Genomic DNA, 16,338 nt, shown 5'->3' on the forward strand with positions numbered 1-16,338 from the left:
AGCTCGCCGATAAGTTGTTTGAATTCTAATGCGTTTGTTGATTAGTTGTGTTGACGGAGGCTCTTTGAAAGAAGCTGTGTGTGGTGTAGGAACCGATAGTTCTGTACAAAATGCATTGCAACCTCTGAAATTGGAATCTATCAATTCTGAAGGGACTGGTAACTGCGTGGAGATTATTCATAATCTAGGTGACAAATTTCTACTTGCTAGACGTAATGGGAACGTTGAGTTAGTTCATTTTGAGGAAGAATATGAGTTGAAAGATAAAATTAGTGATTTGTTGGACGATTCGAGATTGGAACCGTTTTATGCCAAGTCTAAGAGCAGAGTCAAGCTTAGAGATGCGTTTATTATGTTGCAACCGTTGAGAAATGGACATTTTCTTGTTGTGACCAAATCTGGGTTAGTTCACATTTTGAAATTAAACCAAGATGACGATAAAATTGTTAAATTAAAGACATGGGAAGTAAAGGCACCTTTGGATTTTGCTCAGTTGTGTGACAACTGGGAAGATCAAAAGAGTGGTAATTACGTATTTGGGTATGGTGGTGAAGAGAATCAGATTAAGCTAGTAGAGATTGATGCAGATTTTACCAATTTGAAGCAGATTTGGGAAGCTAAAAATGTGAAGAATGATAAATTAGATATGAGAGTGCCCGTATGGCCAACTGCAATGAAATTTTTACAGCCTCTCAAATCAGATAACGTTGATAAAGCAAGCTTAAATCTCCAATTCGTGGTTATTACTCATTGGTCTCATTTAGCACACTATAGCACCCAGCGTGGTAGAAGACCGATGGTTTATAAGCAGCTGTTTGACAACAGGGAACCTTTGGAAAAATTAGAAATCAACGACGAATCCACTACAAGTTTGGGTAACATTCCCACTGATAAATTTCAAAATTTTGCCCTGATGACCACTGATACGAAGAAAAATGTATATAAATACGATGTTAGTGGACGTTTATTGGCAAAATTGGGAAATGGTGATATCTCTGGTGCTGTATCATTTGTGAAAAAGGTGGAGCCTGGCTATATTTTGCAAGGAGGTCTAGATAGATACGCCAGAGTCTTTGATGCATCTACCGGTGAAAGACTGGTGAAAATTTACGCTGGTGGTAGTATCAACTGCATGGTCGTTCTCGACTCTGATAGATTGGACCCCGTTCAGAGGGAAAGAAAGGAAGCTAAGAGGAAACCGGTAGATGATGCGGAAGATGCTGAGAAACTATGGAAACAATTAGGCAAAAATCCTAAAAAAGCGAAGAAATGATGGACACTCTCATTTTCATTCATATATATATATATATATATATATCTGTACAATATTTAAGGCCCACCTGCTTGCTGTAATTTCTTATCGTGACCACGCTTCCGGTTGTGATTGGCCTTGGCAGCTTTTTTCTTTTCATCTCTGGCCCTTTGTACACTGGGGTTTGTATTCTTGGTATTTTTAGTGCTTGGCGATGGGGATGCTTTGTTTCTTGGGGTACTAGATCTACTTCCACCTTCACTTTCGTTATCTTTATTCTTGACGTATGAAGTCTTTCCTGTCTTAACATTACCGCTAAACATGAATTTTTCTTCAAGAATTCTGGCACGTTGAGGGGATCTTTCCAAAATACGTGCCCAACCTTCAATCTGTTCATCTGCCCAATTAGTTTCCTTCCGCATTTCTTTTCTCACTTTAGTGCCCCTCTTAGATCTTTCAAATAGCGTTTTATCTTGTTTCAAAAGGCCCCATAGATATCCCTGGATCTTATCAAACTGAGATATACCATTTGCCTCACCACTTTCATCACCATCTGCCACATCTGGTCTATCAGAGGTATGAATTGCTTCGGCATCATCGTAAGTGTCGTCTCTTTCATCTTCATCTCTTTCATACATCAATTTCAATGCCCAGGACATGGTCTTATTCTTCAACTCATCAGGAACGTGCTTGATATGTTTATCAGATGGCTTTTTCATTGGTTTCATTACAATATTATCGATATTCCTGTCAACATGACCGTTTTGTTGTGACTTATTGTGTTCTTCCTCTCTCTCTTCTGCTGAAATGCTTTCCGCAATGCTTGGATTCTCGAATAGGGCATTAATTGCCAATTCCACGTTACCATCGTATCTTTTCAATAGCTGAGATCGTTGAAATGCGGTCAAATGTGGGAAAATTTCTCCTAGTTGAGCAATATCCTCTTCTTTGATCTCTACTGAGAGTACATTTTCCTCTGGCTCTGCTTCTGGAGTTGGTATATTGAAACTTAGAAAGGGAAGTCTTTGTCTTAATCCACCTATTCTTTCACTGAATTTTTCATCCACAAGCAAACTACCTAGAAGCGGATATAATGCTAGTGTGTCCAAATTACTTATTCCCATTTCACTCGTGACAGATACTATTGCATTGACTGAGGCTGATAAAAGTGATACAATGACCAGTTGTTTAGCAATATTACTATGTTTACCTTTCCCTTTAGCCCACCAAAGCTCTAAAGTTTCGAGCCAAGTCGTTGTGGGGAACTGATCTGCAAATTTATTTGGTTTTAAAGATCGAGCGCTTAATAGACTTTCAAAAGAGCTTAAATCGACCCTAGTAAATTTCCCATTTTCCACTAGTTGTTTGATCCTCTGTTGTATTTGCGGTATTCTGTTTAGTTGTGCCTTTTGGGTATTAATCTGGGGAGTTAGTGATCCATCGATCAAGCCTCTAACAGAATCAGGATTTTCCTTAACATATATTTTTACTAAATCCCAAAGATGCTCACCAAAGATCTGCAAATGCAGTAATCCACATTTCTTAATTAGAGAAAATATCCAGGCCCGTAGCAATTCTAGTTGCTTGGAGACATCATGGTTCATACCAAGGGAAAGCACTTTACCCTCTTCTTCTGCTATTTCGTGCAAGTAACTTCTAACAAAAATGCACAAGTTGTCATAAGTAGATTCATCTATCTTTTCCACATTATTGTCACAGTTTAAAAACTCGAAGTATATCACATACGTCTCAAGCAGGTGTGCCCATACCACTGGATCCTTTTCAATCAAAAGAGCCCTCAAATTAAAAGGAGGAAATCTAACAATTGGTAATGAGATTAGAGGAGAATCTCCGTCCACTTCAACAACACGTTTATTCAGCATAAAGACCTGCAAAATCCTGTTCTGTTGTTTTGAATACTTGTATTATTTGATTTATTCATTGTTTCTATATAGAACGATAACTCTGAAAAAAATCAATGAGCAGCTCTTAAACAATAAACAAAAATGCTTAAAGTAACAAAGATAAGAATGAAAGTCGATAGTAAAGCTTTAGAGTACTGAATTAGGGACACCTTGGCTTGCAGACTAACACAGTATCTGGCATTACCGTTCACGGTTGCAGCAGCAGGAGGGAACCTTTAAAGGGCGTTTGAGGGACAGAAATTCCTACGTGACTTTTGTGGTAATGACAAGTGTGGTATCGAAGTACTACGTTGCTGATCTAACTACGAGATGGAACACACGTTGTTAGTCCCAACGCTGAAGGGAGTCATTAATCCAGGAAAATAAACTAACAAACCTCTGAGCGCTGATATTGTGGTTGCTTATTGGTCTGAGTACATGTCAATTGAGTAGACTCATGAGCAGAGTGTCTTCTGCTGTAGAAAATGCTCTAGGATGCAGGTTTTATCGTATTATTCTTTCTAATTTTCTATGCTTATAGATGACATAAATCACTTGTGCGATTAACAGTTTAATAACTCTCGGTGGCCAAGTTGGTTTAAGGCGCCAGACTGTAATGTGAAAAGTTATCTGGATATCGGGTGTTCGAATCACCCCCGGGAGATTTATTTTTTTTATTTGTGGGCGATGCTGGTAATAATAGTGAAAAAATAACATTCTACTGTTTGACAGTAATGTAGTTTACTCATTCAATGTTAAATTTTTGTGACATTGGCAAGTGTTTGCTTCTTTTGAATATGTGATTCAGAGTGGTTTAAGCGTTTTACGTTGGCACCATATATACTTAATTGGACTCTCGAATTAGCATGAGTATTTAATAAACTTTATAATGAATGAAGCTTGATCTTATGTTAAGTTTAATCCTTTGAATTTTAAGGCATTATCAGTTATACTTAATTTTGAAATTAAAATATATTATTTTATTATAGTATTTCTGTATTGGAAATAAACTCTAAATTTATTCGAATCGTTACAGTCAGCTCTACGTTACCAAAACTCCCACCAATAAATTTTATATATTTAAAGATACCAATTCCAAAGACTGTTGAACACAGAAGAATTCTTTTTTAATTACTCTCTGTATTAATATAGGCGTCTGTCATCTAGTTATTCATTAGCGACTTCACGACATTTAAGGTAAGATACAAGCCAAAAAGAAAGTTTAATTCTTAATACAACCAAGATAATGTCTTCTCTAGATCCTTTAAATGTTGAATTAGAACAACAGGATAAACAGCATACGCAATCAAAGTCATATAGAAAGTATGAAGTTCATGAGGGGATCATATTTTGCATAGAGCTTTCAGCTGGTATGTTTCAGGAGCTCTCAGAATTGAACTATAAGGTTCAACTGGTGGAAATTTTGGAAACCTTGGAGCAATTGATGTCTCAATTGGTTATTGTAAGACCAGGCACAGGTATAGGTTGTTATTTCTACAATTGCAATAAAGATGATGCCAAGAATCACATCTATGAGTTCTTTCCCCTACGAGATATAAATGCTAAAAGTATGAAAAAGCTCAGTGATTTATTAGATGATTTGGCCAATGATAGAATAACTCTTCAAAAATTTCTGCCATATGATGAATCTGAGAGAACTCCCCTCGATTTCTTGTATGGATTTATTCAGGATGAATTCCTTAAGGAAGTTGAAGGTCAAAAGGCTTTTAATAATAAAAAGGTGTTTCTCTTCACAGATAATGATTCACCTCCAGAGGCAGAGGATAATGAAACCAAATCAAGGCTAAGGCACCTTGTTGATGACATGGATGACCATTTCATCAACTTTACGACTTTCTTTATTGGTAAAGAAGAAGCGCCATTTGATGATTCCTTCTATTCTGATGTTTTGAAATTAGGAGCTACCGCCGAGGACCCCAATACCGAATTTGATGGTCCCAATACGACACCGATCTCAGCATCGTATATTAAATCTAGAGTTTTGAGAAAGCAAGAAGTTAAGAGAATTATGTTCCAATGCTGTCTGATATTAGAAGAGCGAATGCAATTTATGGTGGGTATCAAAGGATACACGATCATTATTCAAGAAAGACCGGGACAGCGATATAGATTGGTGTATGAAAAGGATGAGGTGAGAAAGGAAGCTAATTCAAAGAGAAAATTTTTGGATTCCAACACGGGCGAAGTGATTGAAGAAGGTTTGACCAAAGTGTTTCCCTATGGTGATTTGGATATAACAATCACTGATGAAGAATTGAATGAAGTCAGGAAAAGTTATACTGAAGAAGAATCATTTTTAAAGATTATTGGATTTCGTGATTATAATAAATGTATCCACTACTTTAATAATATCGACAGGGCCTTATTTGTGGTGCCAGATGAGTTTCGTTTTGAAGGTTCTATTAGGACTCTAGCGTCGTTGTTCAAGAACCTTCGTGCTAAAGGGAAAGTTGCCGTAGTATGGGGAAAATTAAAGACCAACAGTCATCCAGCTGTCTTCGTTCTAAGCCCCTCACGAAACGAGGATCCTAACGAAGGGTTTTATTTGTATAGGATACCGTTCGCAGAGGAGTTAAGGAGATTCCCCCAATCGTTAATTCGTCATAATTCGTATGATACACCAGAGTATAACCAATTGAAGGATACAACTAAAAGTATCATAGATCATTTTCAATTTGCTAAAGGTTATCGACCCTCTGAATTTAGAAATCCTGATTTGCAGAAACATTTTAAAATTTTGCATGACTATCTATTACAAGTGGAACAAGAGGAAGAAGATGATTCACCTGAAAGTTCTAAGCAAAGATTATTATCAGAAGACGATTCTCTATTAAAACTTGCACAAATCAGGGATAAAATTATGGATTCTGCTCAATCCAGTGATCCCAAGAAGTTTCAATTGGATGAATATTTCCAACTATGGAATAGGCTTTATGAGGATGTCTCCAAGGCAACTACTTTAGAAGATGCCCCACGGCCCAAGCCTAAACAGCCGAGAAAGAAGAATTAGTTTACTAATTCCAGTTCACAAAGCATGCACAAATGATCACTTGGGTATTCACCTGTATGCGGTTGACCATGCTCAGTCATTTCCTTACCTGGCGGTACACGCAAAAGGCCTCTGATTTTTAGACTGTTTTCCCTTTCAAAAGATTCTAATGAATCTATTTCCTTGCAATCAGAAAAATCCCAGTGTCTTATAAAGAACAGATAGTCCAAGAGACCACGCCAAGTATGTGCCCAATTCGATATTTCAGGTTCACCTCGCTCATTATCGAGACCGGCGTTTTCAGGATGTACTTTCCTATAAGCGACAGAATATAAGGAAACAGCTCTCATATCTAATGAATTGTGTAAAGATTGCATCTGTTCGACTAATTCACGCTCATGGTCTTTGGCCTCATAGTGTTGAGGAACAGGATGATCTGGTTGATCAGTACCGAATTTTTCGATATTTCCACCTTCTTCCTCTTCTGCATCATCTTCTTCACCATCACGCATTTTGGAGAAAGTGTAAGAAGTACTGCATTCAATCACAGTCTTTGCCCTTTTGGAATACTCGATAGGTTTACGAGTCATAGACAAATAAGGTGAATCAAATGGTTGAGAGTTGAAATCACCGCAGAAAAATGGATACCAATGGGAGTGATCACCATCATTACCATTTTGTAAAACGTTGACCCTATGCGAAAACTCTTTGACTTTGTTGAGAACCACATAACACTGTCTAGTCCTTTCAAACGTACCAAAAGGATGCCAAAACAAATGGGTGGTCCCCACGATAATTCCTGTCTTTTTCAAATTGTGTTCCTGCGCAACTTTATCAGAAAATTTCAACGATAAAATGAGTCCAGCATTGTTTGTTGTTGTTCTTGGTGGGATATCACCAGATGATTCTCTATCGAAATCTATCAACATTTTATCAGTCATAACAAAATACTCTCTTTTCCATACAATTGCAACACCGTGGTTTTTGGAGGCTTGTCTATGGAATTGCGAATCGTAGCCCAGTTTGGCCAATTCATCTTTCCAAAAACTTTGATATTGGATATAATCAATTTCTTGTAGACAAATCACATCTGCATTGTAGTATTTAAATTCATTTAACAACACTTTTGACCGTCTGTACCATTTCAATGCATCGCCACTAGTGGGGAAAAGTTTCCGTCTAATTAATGCTTGTGCCAAACAGTTATAAGTCATGAGTTTGAATTTAAATCCCTCGACATTTTCACCCTTATGTAACGGTAAAATTGGTCTTTTTATAAATTGCAATTCTGGCGGGAAGTCTGGATCGATGCCTTGTGCCATCATGGCTTCCTTCTTGGCAGCTCTAGCCGCCTCTCTTTCAGCTCTCACTTTAGCAATGTGCTCTGGTGACACTGGGGCCTTCTTACCCTTCTTGCCCTTTGGTTCAGTTTTTGAACCACCCGCTGGTGCATTGGTAATTTTATTATCACTCATATTGATATTCTTGGGTCTTCCTTTGAGTTGCATATAGAGTTATATGTGTTGTTAGTACACATCTTTCATCACCATATGCTTCTAGCGATGGGGTTACCCTGTCAAAGTGAAAAATTACATCAAGTGAAAAAGTATATCGATGCGACAGCTTGACAAGCAAGCATAGCTACTATCGACGTCGCATAATACTGAATATCGCCCAGATTTTTCCCCTACGTACTCAATTATTCTGAACCCATGGTCTTCTACAAGGTTACATTATCTAGATCACTCATAGGTGTACCTCATACCGTCAGAAATGTGGTAAAGAGTCTGGGACTGGGCAAAAGAGGATCAACAGTTTACAGAAGGGTTACGCCACAATGTGCAGGTTCACTGGCAAAAGTTAAGGAATTGGTGAATGTAGAGGTTACACAGCATGCTCTTACGAAGGAACAACAGAGGGAACTGCGTAAGTCTAATCCAGGATTTACAGTAGAGAAAAGAGTATAGCGCGGTGAGAAAAGTAATAGTACTCATATTGATTGTAGTTATAATAGTAACAATAGTCAAAAATAAAATCATGGATATCCTGTATATATGATGTAAAATGATAATTATAATAAGAAAACTAAGTTTCAAGAAATAAAAGGAAGTTGCAATGGGTAACGAAATGAAAAAAAAAAAAAAAAAAAAAAATACGAAAGTCTTGGAACTCAGAAAACTGTGCCTGTCATTTCGGCTGGCAGAATGTTTCTACCTGAAGAATTGACAAAACTACTTTCATCTTCTGCATCATCATCTGAAAGCGCTACGCTAAACGAATCAACCATTCGAAAAATGTCACTGCGATCGAGCGCTTTACCATCAAAACTCAACTCAAAACTATCATTGAGAGCACCCGTACCATTTAGTGAACGTGCAACTTGTAGCGGTGGTTGAGGTTTTCTGGGCTTTTGTAAAAATTCGATAAATCTGGATTGTAAATCTTCCAACCGATAGTAACGAATACTCATATCACCAAATAGAGACAATGGTTGATAAGAATGGTATTTGGACCTATAGACCCTCTCGATTTGATTCTTTAAGGCTCTATGGGTATCTTGGCAAACCAATAAGGGGATCGACAGTTTATAAATCTTATTACCTGGATAAGACTTACCATTTTTGGAGGCGGTATTAATGATTGGTTTCAATCTACCATCATCAGATCTAGCGCTATCGAGATCCACCGGATCTGAGAAATACCTGTTGGTGAAATTGTTTTCTTGTTTAACTGGATCCACTTTTTCTAACTCGTAGATACTACTAATCTCCTTGTATTTGGGTGGGCCTCTAGCCTGCAGATTCGATGATCTGGGGCCCTTACGATGAGGAGATCCTGTCAAGCTCGACTTGGTGTTCTTGGCTCCCATCCTTTGAGGAGATCTCCTCAATCTGTTTTCATTCATAGAGAGAATTGGAATCGCTGCTGGAGTTGCCGGAGTTGCCGGAGTTGCTGGAGTTGCTGGAGCCGCTAGCGGTAATCCAGTAGCTTCACCTTTTTCCCAACCACCATTATAGTAGGAAGTCGTATCGAGAACTTTTTTATTGTTCAATGTTCTCTTCGTTGGGGAAGAACTCTGGGAATTGATATCAAATTCAGGTAACTCTGCAGCTGGGAAGGAAAGATCTATTGCCTTACCATCTTCTAGGCCTAGCATCCCCACAAGCGCCAATGATGCTTCTTGATAGGAGATCAATAATGAAATGCCTTCAATATTTTTATGAATGGGAAGTGAAAACTCTGTAATTCTCCCGATCTGACCTTCTTATATCATCGATGCCCTGAAAGTTTTGTGTTTATCTGATTACCCTTTTAGGAAGGACAATAGTGTCATGTGACAAGTGTCAGTCCTCGGATCTGAAATAATAATAATAATATTATTAAATATATCTATATAAATATGTACATATGGGAATACTATATACAAAGGCTATATGATCTCAAGATATTTTTGAGAACAATCGCAGCTTTGAGTTTTATGTAGCTATTTTTTCAGTTCTGATTCCACGACCATTTCTTCCAGCTGCGGAGAACAATGGAATCAATCCTGCGTCTCTACATTTGGAATTATAGATCAGCTTGATGGTTGGACTCCGGGACTTCAAAAAAACTTCAGTATTCTCTGGGTATCATTTGTGCTATATGCAGGTATTCCTTTGTATTAAAAATATTTACAGGAAAAAAAAAAAGAAAATCATTATAATTCCATTTCCAATAGACCCTCTAAAGCATCGATTTTTGTAATTCTACAGTTTTCTATAATGTCACCAATGACAGGATGTGAGATTTCGTTGGGTTTTAATTTTAGTGTCGCCCTCGCAGATGAATAATCTGGTAGTACGCATCTGACAAAACCGACTTGTGGCACAGAGTTAATCATGACACTGAATTTCTTGTTTTTGTCATTTTCCACCAATTGCTTCAGATATTTGAGGGTCCAATAAGTATTGGAACAACGGCTTGCATCCTTCAGAATAGAGTCGCGTGATTGGATATGCCATACAAATCTATCAACGTCGTCTTTGTTAAAGCACAGCGGAAGACCCTTCAGGAGCCTATGTATTTGTAAATGGTTTATCATATCTGGGAATCTCCTTAGCGGTGAAGTAACAGTCAAATAGTGTGGGGCACCTATCATTTCGTGTCGATAACCATCACTGGAATAGAAACTGCTGTTTAGAATGGTAGATATCATACAGATATCTTTGAATGTAAGTGATTTGCCTTCTTTGATCTTGGATTTCAATAATTCGTACTCGTTTTGGGCCTGTGGGCCCAATGCTAGTGGTTGATAACATCTAAACACACCGGGTAGATTATTATCCTTGAAGAATTGTCCTGATAAAGTATTGGCTAAAATCATCATTTCGGAAACGAGAACTGAGGAGGGCGTTTCTAATTGATCCTTGAATGAAACTTTTTGTAGAACCCCATTTTCATCAGGGGATAGGGCTACTTGGCCTTTGTTAAACTCACTACCAAAAACAACAGCCTGTTGGGTGTTTATTCTATTAGCACGTAAATTTTGGGAAATCGCGTACAACTCTTTCAAATTTCTTTGATCGTCTGTCAGATTAGCACTTCCATTTTTCACCTCAGATGCCTGCGCTAGCATCGAATCTACAGTATTATAGGTGACTTGAGGGAAATTGGAAACTAATCCCAATTTTATTCTGAATGATTCTGGTTGTAATTGGAACTGTCCATTTTTGATCCAAGATCCATCTACCGAAAAAGTTATGGTCTTAGCCTTCTGACCTTGTTTACCTAGATCGGCGGCTTTGCTGTAACTTCCCGGTAACATAGGGGACATCAAATCCGGCAAATAGGTGGTAAAGGATTTGTTTAATGCAATCTGCAAGATTTCACTTTCAATCCCATGGGTACCCTCTTGGCATTCACGGAAGAAAGAGGCTGGATCTGCAATGTGAATGTGTAAAGTTCGCTTAACATCACTGTGGGATTCTATAGAGACACCATCATCGATCTCATGAGCGGTTTCTGAATCAATGCAATAAACTTTCATATCGCCAAAATCATGTCTCAAATTCTTATCTTGTCCCTCAAAAGTGACTGGATGAGCTAGATTGTAAATGTCTTGTTCCGAGCTAGATCTTAAAGAAGATGAAGGTAATCCTAGATCTAAATTGTAGTGTAGGGGATTCCTTGTAGTCTGTGAGGAGTCCAACTCTTTCAATAGTTGGTGACAAATGTCTCTGGTGATGTCTTCCTCTTGAAAGCGTTGAATCTTGCGGAAGATTTTGGATACTACCGATATCGCTGTGGCATCGTTGTAAAAATTTCCGGCTGCATAATCTTGCAAAAGTTTAACGATCTCAGGATATTCCATTATTGCTTCGTTGTATTTACCAGTGTCCACCAATCGAGCAAATTTGGAGACTGCTTCGTAATTCCGGACCTTCAAATTCTGTAAGACGGATCTATGGTACAAATGTTGAGATCTCAGTGGCATTACTGTTACTGATACTGGTGATAATAATGCTCTACTGGAATGTATGTTACCCCAAAGATGGGATTGTTGTTGATTCTCAATGGCACAATAAACAGATAAGAAAATAGCAGAATCTAACTTTGCCTGGGGTTCAAAAGTGCACGTCCTAATTAGATCCTCCACGTAGGCGGCACCTGTATTGGAGGCAGAAGCCAACTGCATGTCCAACTTTTCGACCATGCTGACTAAATTCATAAAAGGAACCTGCCAAGGTCCACGAGCATCTTGCAAGTGTCTGTGTAAAAGCTCAAGTTTCTTCAGTGTAAAGGGCATTTCTTCCCAAGCTCTCTTAGAAATTTGATGAGAAATTGGACTTGTGATTTGTTGACGTGGTACTATTGGGAGTATGAAAGTCTCTGTAGTTGTGTTCTTAACACATCCAACGGGTTCGAAGCCATGTTTCATTTCTTTCATCAATAATGGAACATTGGGCAAATGATGTGGTATTCGCATGAGAACCTTATTCCTTGTTGAAAAAATAATTGTACCGTCAACGGTTGTAAACGTGTACCTAGGATCTCTAGTTGAAGATGGGACGTCTATGCACATGCATAACTGTGGCGATTGGTGTTTCAAAAGAACTAAATCACCAATTTGTAAAGGTCTAGACATTAGTTCTTTTGGATCAAACTTGAGGAACCTCTTGTTTTTGATCCCTAGAGCTTCTGGATCTGCATTAATCAAAGATCGACTAAAACTTTTCCCCAGTATATTCTGTTCACTCCTTTGGAACCAAGAATTACATGGATTCAAATATCTAGCGCCATATCTCGAGTAAAATTCTTGCTTGATACGATTTAAATCCTTGACCTCGACACCTGGTTCCAAATCTTTGGTACGTGATAAAAACATGTAATTGATCCTATCAATATCCTCCTGAGACAATGGAGTTGGTGGATCCAACATAGCACGATTGGGGATGGAGAATGCATCTCCAAACTCTTTGTTAGAGGTACGGGAAGCCCTCTTGGGCTTTTTAACCTGCCGAAGACATCTCTGCGACAAATGTAACCTCCTAGCAAATATTTGAGACATGCCTCTGCAAGCTAATCGGTTTGGCAATGATATGTATATGTTCATCGCCATACATATAATGGAATTTTTCACTTATAGCGATGAGCTATGTAAGTATGAAAAGTAAGTGACACGTGAATGGTGTCAGTGTGACGCCGAGAAATAAAATAAAATAAAATAAACCTTTTAAATTATATTGGAAGCAACCGCCCATGTACTATTTCAGTTTTCTGGCTGAATCTACAATGGCTTGTATATTCGTTTCAAGAATTACATGGGATACTGTGCCCGATAACTTCTATAGATACTAGTTTGTTAGTAAAATTTAAGAAACCGATTAAATTATAACGACAGGGGTACTGGCAATTACATCTCTTGATTCAGTTGCATTAATTAAATGTACATGAAGTTTTAAGTTGAAAAATGGTATAACGAGGAAAGAACTTTAACAAAAGTAAATGGATCTTGATAGTTCTGCTATTAAAGAGATCTCCTTCTGCTACCAATAGTATAATACACCATAAAAATTTAGTAATCCTTAGAAGTACTTAAGAATAAAAGAAAGCTAAGGAGTATTATCTACCCTAGTCGCTTTCCAGTATAAAATGTCTTAACCTTTACAATGTTGGACTCGCTGACTGTGAAACAGAACTAGATCTTGAAATTCATGTTCGCTCATAAACTGAATTTGCAACAAGTTTATAAGACATTTTGTCAAGTATTGAAGACTTTTAATCACAACATGATGTCTCGAGAACACTTTTTTGGGGCGAATTCAACCTGAGCTCACACTTTTGTCACTGAAAGTTTGATTCTGTCTTATAAACGTTATTCCAGCAATTATTAACTTCTCTTCGAAAGTACTCGACATTTTCACTACTTATACTGCTTATAAACGACACCCTATTGAAAACCCTTAGCGACTCCATAACTTGCCTCAAATTTTAATATCACTTTAGTATTTAGCCGCCATCATTTTCAACGGTAATGACTTATCACATATCAACCATCAGCCCCTTCCGCCCATTCAATACACCCTCACTCGAGCATATAAAAGGTCCCCAATTTTTTGAGCTAAAAGCTTTCCAAGCGCATGTCCTATCCCAACTGAAGACTTTATCGTCCATCATCTAATTCTCCGTTATGTTCTGACTCAAACTACAAATAAACGGACTTATTCTAATTAGTCTCGTATACATGACTCAATCACCAATTTCGAATCTTTTCCAATAATTTACGATTTGCCGAGTAAACTCGTTTAACCTTCTGCTTAAACCTGGGCGTCTATCTGTCCATTTTACACCCAGAAATCACTTCTCAAAATGCCACCTATTATTCCATTAGTCAATTATAAAAGAAAAATATAAGCCCTTGGAAAATGTCATTTTGGAATCTGCAAAACTTGCTAAACAAATCTACGAAGACCTTTTATCGAGCCTTTGATTACGGAAATTCCAAATATACGTTGGAAGCACTTAAACATGAAAGACACAGTAAGGATGTTAACTAAGATCAGATAGATTACCATGTGTAAATCTAGTGATTAACATCTTTCCAGCGATTTAGTGATCCGAGTCTTTAACAACTCTCTTCCCCATCTGAACTTTTGTTCATGATCTGGTCTCAGCCAATCGGAGTGTGCGAAAAGAGGTCCGAGGATTTGTTACAATAGATGTGAACAAAGAGATGATGAAACGCATCTATACCAGGGTTATAAGGTATTGAATTGACTTCAAGAACGACGAGAGGCGGGTTATGATTGATCTAGAGACTCAATTGAACCCAGATTGTACTCTCTGGCATCTTAATTCTTGGGCGAGCTGTCATTCGCCGAACTCACAGTTCGCCTCGTGCAGTATAAAAAGGAACCAATGAACCGATGTAACCAGGTTCAAAGAATTCTTTAGTATTCGAATATTTTTAATTGAACTTCTCACAACAGTAGCTCAAGGAAGCCATGTTATCCAATTTGTACAAAAACAGATCTCTAGTCAGCGCTAGTTCACGTTTGATTAGACTAGCATCTACTGCACCACCAACTGGTCCTTCTTCTTTCAAGACTGAAAAAGTCATTGAAACCGATGACGGTCAAAAACCAAATGTCGTTATTCTTGGTTCTGGTTGGGGTGCCATCTCTTTTTTGAACCACATTGACACCAAAAGATACAACGTTTCTTTAGTCTCACCAAGAAACTACTTCTTGTTTACTCCATTGTTGCCATCGACACCGGTTGGTACCGTGGATGAAAAATCCATTGTGGAACCTGTGGTAAATTTCGCCCTCAAGAAGAAAGGTAACGTCACCTACTGTGAAGCTGAATGTACCTCTATCAACCCTGAAAGAAATACCGTTACCATTAGCGATCTATCTACCGTTCAACAGTTGAACAAAGAAGAAGAAAAACACTTTGGTCTAAAACAAAATGTCCCCGCAGAGATCAAATACGATTACTTAGTCACCGCTGTTGGTGCAGAACCAAACACCTTTGGTGTTCCAGGTGTGGAGAAGTATGGTCACTTCCTCAAAGAAATTGATCATTCTCTACAAGTTAGAGCTAAATTTGCTCAAAATTTGGAAAAGGCCAACTTGCTGCCAAAGGGTGATCCAGAAAGAAAGAGATTATTGTCCATTGTGGTCGTCGGTGGTGGTCCAACCGGTGTCGAAACCGCAGGTGAATTACAAGATTATGTCTCCCAAGATTTGAAGAAATTTTTGCCAAACTTGGCTGAAGAAGTTCAAATCCACTTGGTGGAAGCTCTGCCAGTTGTTTTGAACATGTTTGAGAAGAAATTGTCCTCTTACGCTCGAGATGTTTTGCAAGGTACTTCCATCAAGTTGCATCTAAGATCTGCTGTTTCTCAAGTGGAACCTGATCATTTGATTGCCAAGACTAAGCATGAAGACGGCACCGTTACCGAAGCTAACATTCCATATGGTACTTTGATCTGGGCCACCGGTAACAAGGCAAGACCAATTATTACCGACTTATTCAAGAAGATTCCCGAACAAAACCAGTGCACCAAGGCTCTTTCCGTTAACCCATTCTTGCAAGTTAAAGGTTCTAAAAACATTTTTGCCATTGGTGACAACGCATTCTCCGGTTTACCACCAACTGCCCAAGTTGCCCATCAACAAGCCGAGTACTTGGCAAAGGTTTTCGATAAGATGGCTAACCTGCCAAACTTCCACGAAGAGTTGGGTCAAGCAACTGAGAAGTTCGATCTTCTCTTCGAAAGAAGCAGCTTCAAACCATTTTCCTACATCCACTACGGTGCCTTGGCATATTTGGGTGCCGAAAAGGCAATCGCCAACATCACCTACGGTAAACGTTCCTTCTACACTGGTGGTGGTGTAATGACCTTCTACATCTGGAGGCTTCTTTACTTGTCCATGATCATGTCCGCCAGATCCAGATATAAGGTTATCGCCGACTGGATCAAATTGGCCTTCTTCAAGAGAGATTTCTTCAAGAATTTCTAAGGTTGTATATATTCATTGATTTATTTATTCTTTTATTCATTCGTCGTATTTATGTGGAGATAATATCTTAAAAGGGAAGAAAACAAAAAAAAAGACAACATCAGTGCTTACTATTTGTTATTACTGTTAGTTTGGTTGTTATTATACATTACTTCCTAATTATAA

The 16,338-nt window shown here is 38.2% G+C and overlaps 8 protein-coding genes and 1 non-coding gene across 9 annotated transcripts; 5 read left to right on the plus strand and 4 right to left on the minus strand.

The window, feature by feature from the left end:
- Positions 1–28: 28 nt before the first annotated feature.
- NSA1 (ribosome biosynthesis protein NSA1) lies at positions 29–1,273 on the plus strand (the record flags this gene model as incomplete). The annotated part of the gene is made up of 1 exon (XM_002496236.1): positions 29–1,273. One exon carries the CDS (start codon positions 29–31, stop codon positions 1,271–1,273), a length of 1,245 nt encoding a protein of 414 aa, XP_002496281.1.
- A 56-nt stretch (positions 1,274–1,329) lies between these two features.
- CUE3 (Cue3p) lies at positions 1,330–3,135 on the minus strand (the record flags this gene model as incomplete). The annotated part of the gene is made up of 1 exon (XM_002496237.1): positions 1,330–3,135. One exon carries the CDS (start codon positions 3,133–3,135, stop codon positions 1,330–1,332), a length of 1,806 nt encoding a protein of 601 aa, XP_002496282.1.
- A 599-nt stretch (positions 3,136–3,734) lies between these two features.
- Positions 3,735–3,820, plus strand: ZYRO0C14828r. Its single transcript is given in 2 exon segments — positions 3,735–3,773; positions 3,785–3,820. It is a non-coding gene; the product is annotated as a tRNA-Tyr (tRNA).
- Positions 3,821–4,402: 582 nt separating this feature from the next.
- On the plus strand, positions 4,403–6,187 carry YKU70 (ATP-dependent DNA helicase YKU70; the record flags this gene model as incomplete). Its single annotated transcript, XM_002496238.1, has 1 exon — positions 4,403–6,187. One exon carries the CDS (start codon positions 4,403–4,405, stop codon positions 6,185–6,187), a length of 1,785 nt encoding a protein of 594 aa, XP_002496283.1.
- NGL2 (RNA exonuclease) lies at positions 6,184–7,674 on the minus strand (the record flags this gene model as incomplete). The annotated part of the gene is made up of 1 exon (XM_002496239.1): positions 6,184–7,674. The coding sequence occupies one exon, from the start codon at positions 7,672–7,674 to the stop codon at positions 6,184–6,186; it is 1,491 nt and encodes a 496-aa protein (XP_002496284.1).
- Positions 7,675–7,878: 204 nt separating this feature from the next.
- MRPL33 (mitochondrial 54S ribosomal protein uL30m) lies at positions 7,879–8,133 on the plus strand (the record flags this gene model as incomplete). Its single annotated transcript, XM_002496240.1, has 1 exon — positions 7,879–8,133. One exon carries the CDS (start codon positions 7,879–7,881, stop codon positions 8,131–8,133), a length of 255 nt encoding a protein of 84 aa, XP_002496285.1.
- A 203-nt stretch (positions 8,134–8,336) lies between these two features.
- Positions 8,337–9,323, minus strand: ZYRO0C14916g (uncharacterized protein; the record flags this gene model as incomplete). The annotated part of the gene is made up of 1 exon (XM_002496241.1): positions 8,337–9,323. The coding sequence occupies one exon, from the start codon at positions 9,321–9,323 to the stop codon at positions 8,337–8,339; it is 987 nt and encodes a 328-aa protein (XP_002496286.1).
- Positions 9,324–9,863: 540 nt separating this feature from the next.
- DSS1 (exoribonuclease II) lies at positions 9,864–12,764 on the minus strand (the record flags this gene model as incomplete). Its single annotated transcript, XM_002496242.1, has 1 exon — positions 9,864–12,764. The coding sequence occupies one exon, from the start codon at positions 12,762–12,764 to the stop codon at positions 9,864–9,866; it is 2,901 nt and encodes a 966-aa protein (XP_002496287.1).
- Positions 12,765–14,649: 1,885 nt separating this feature from the next.
- NDI1 (NADH-ubiquinone reductase (H(+)-translocating) NDI1) lies at positions 14,650–16,173 on the plus strand (the record flags this gene model as incomplete). Its single annotated transcript, XM_002496243.1, has 1 exon — positions 14,650–16,173. The coding sequence occupies one exon, from the start codon at positions 14,650–14,652 to the stop codon at positions 16,171–16,173; it is 1,524 nt and encodes a 507-aa protein (XP_002496288.1).
- Positions 16,174–16,338: the final 165 nt, after the last annotated feature.

This window comes from Zygosaccharomyces rouxii (assembly GCF_000026365.1).
Source record: "Zygosaccharomyces rouxii strain CBS732 chromosome C complete sequence".
NCBI lineage: Eukaryota > Fungi > Ascomycota > Saccharomycetes > Saccharomycetales > Saccharomycetaceae > Zygosaccharomyces > Zygosaccharomyces rouxii.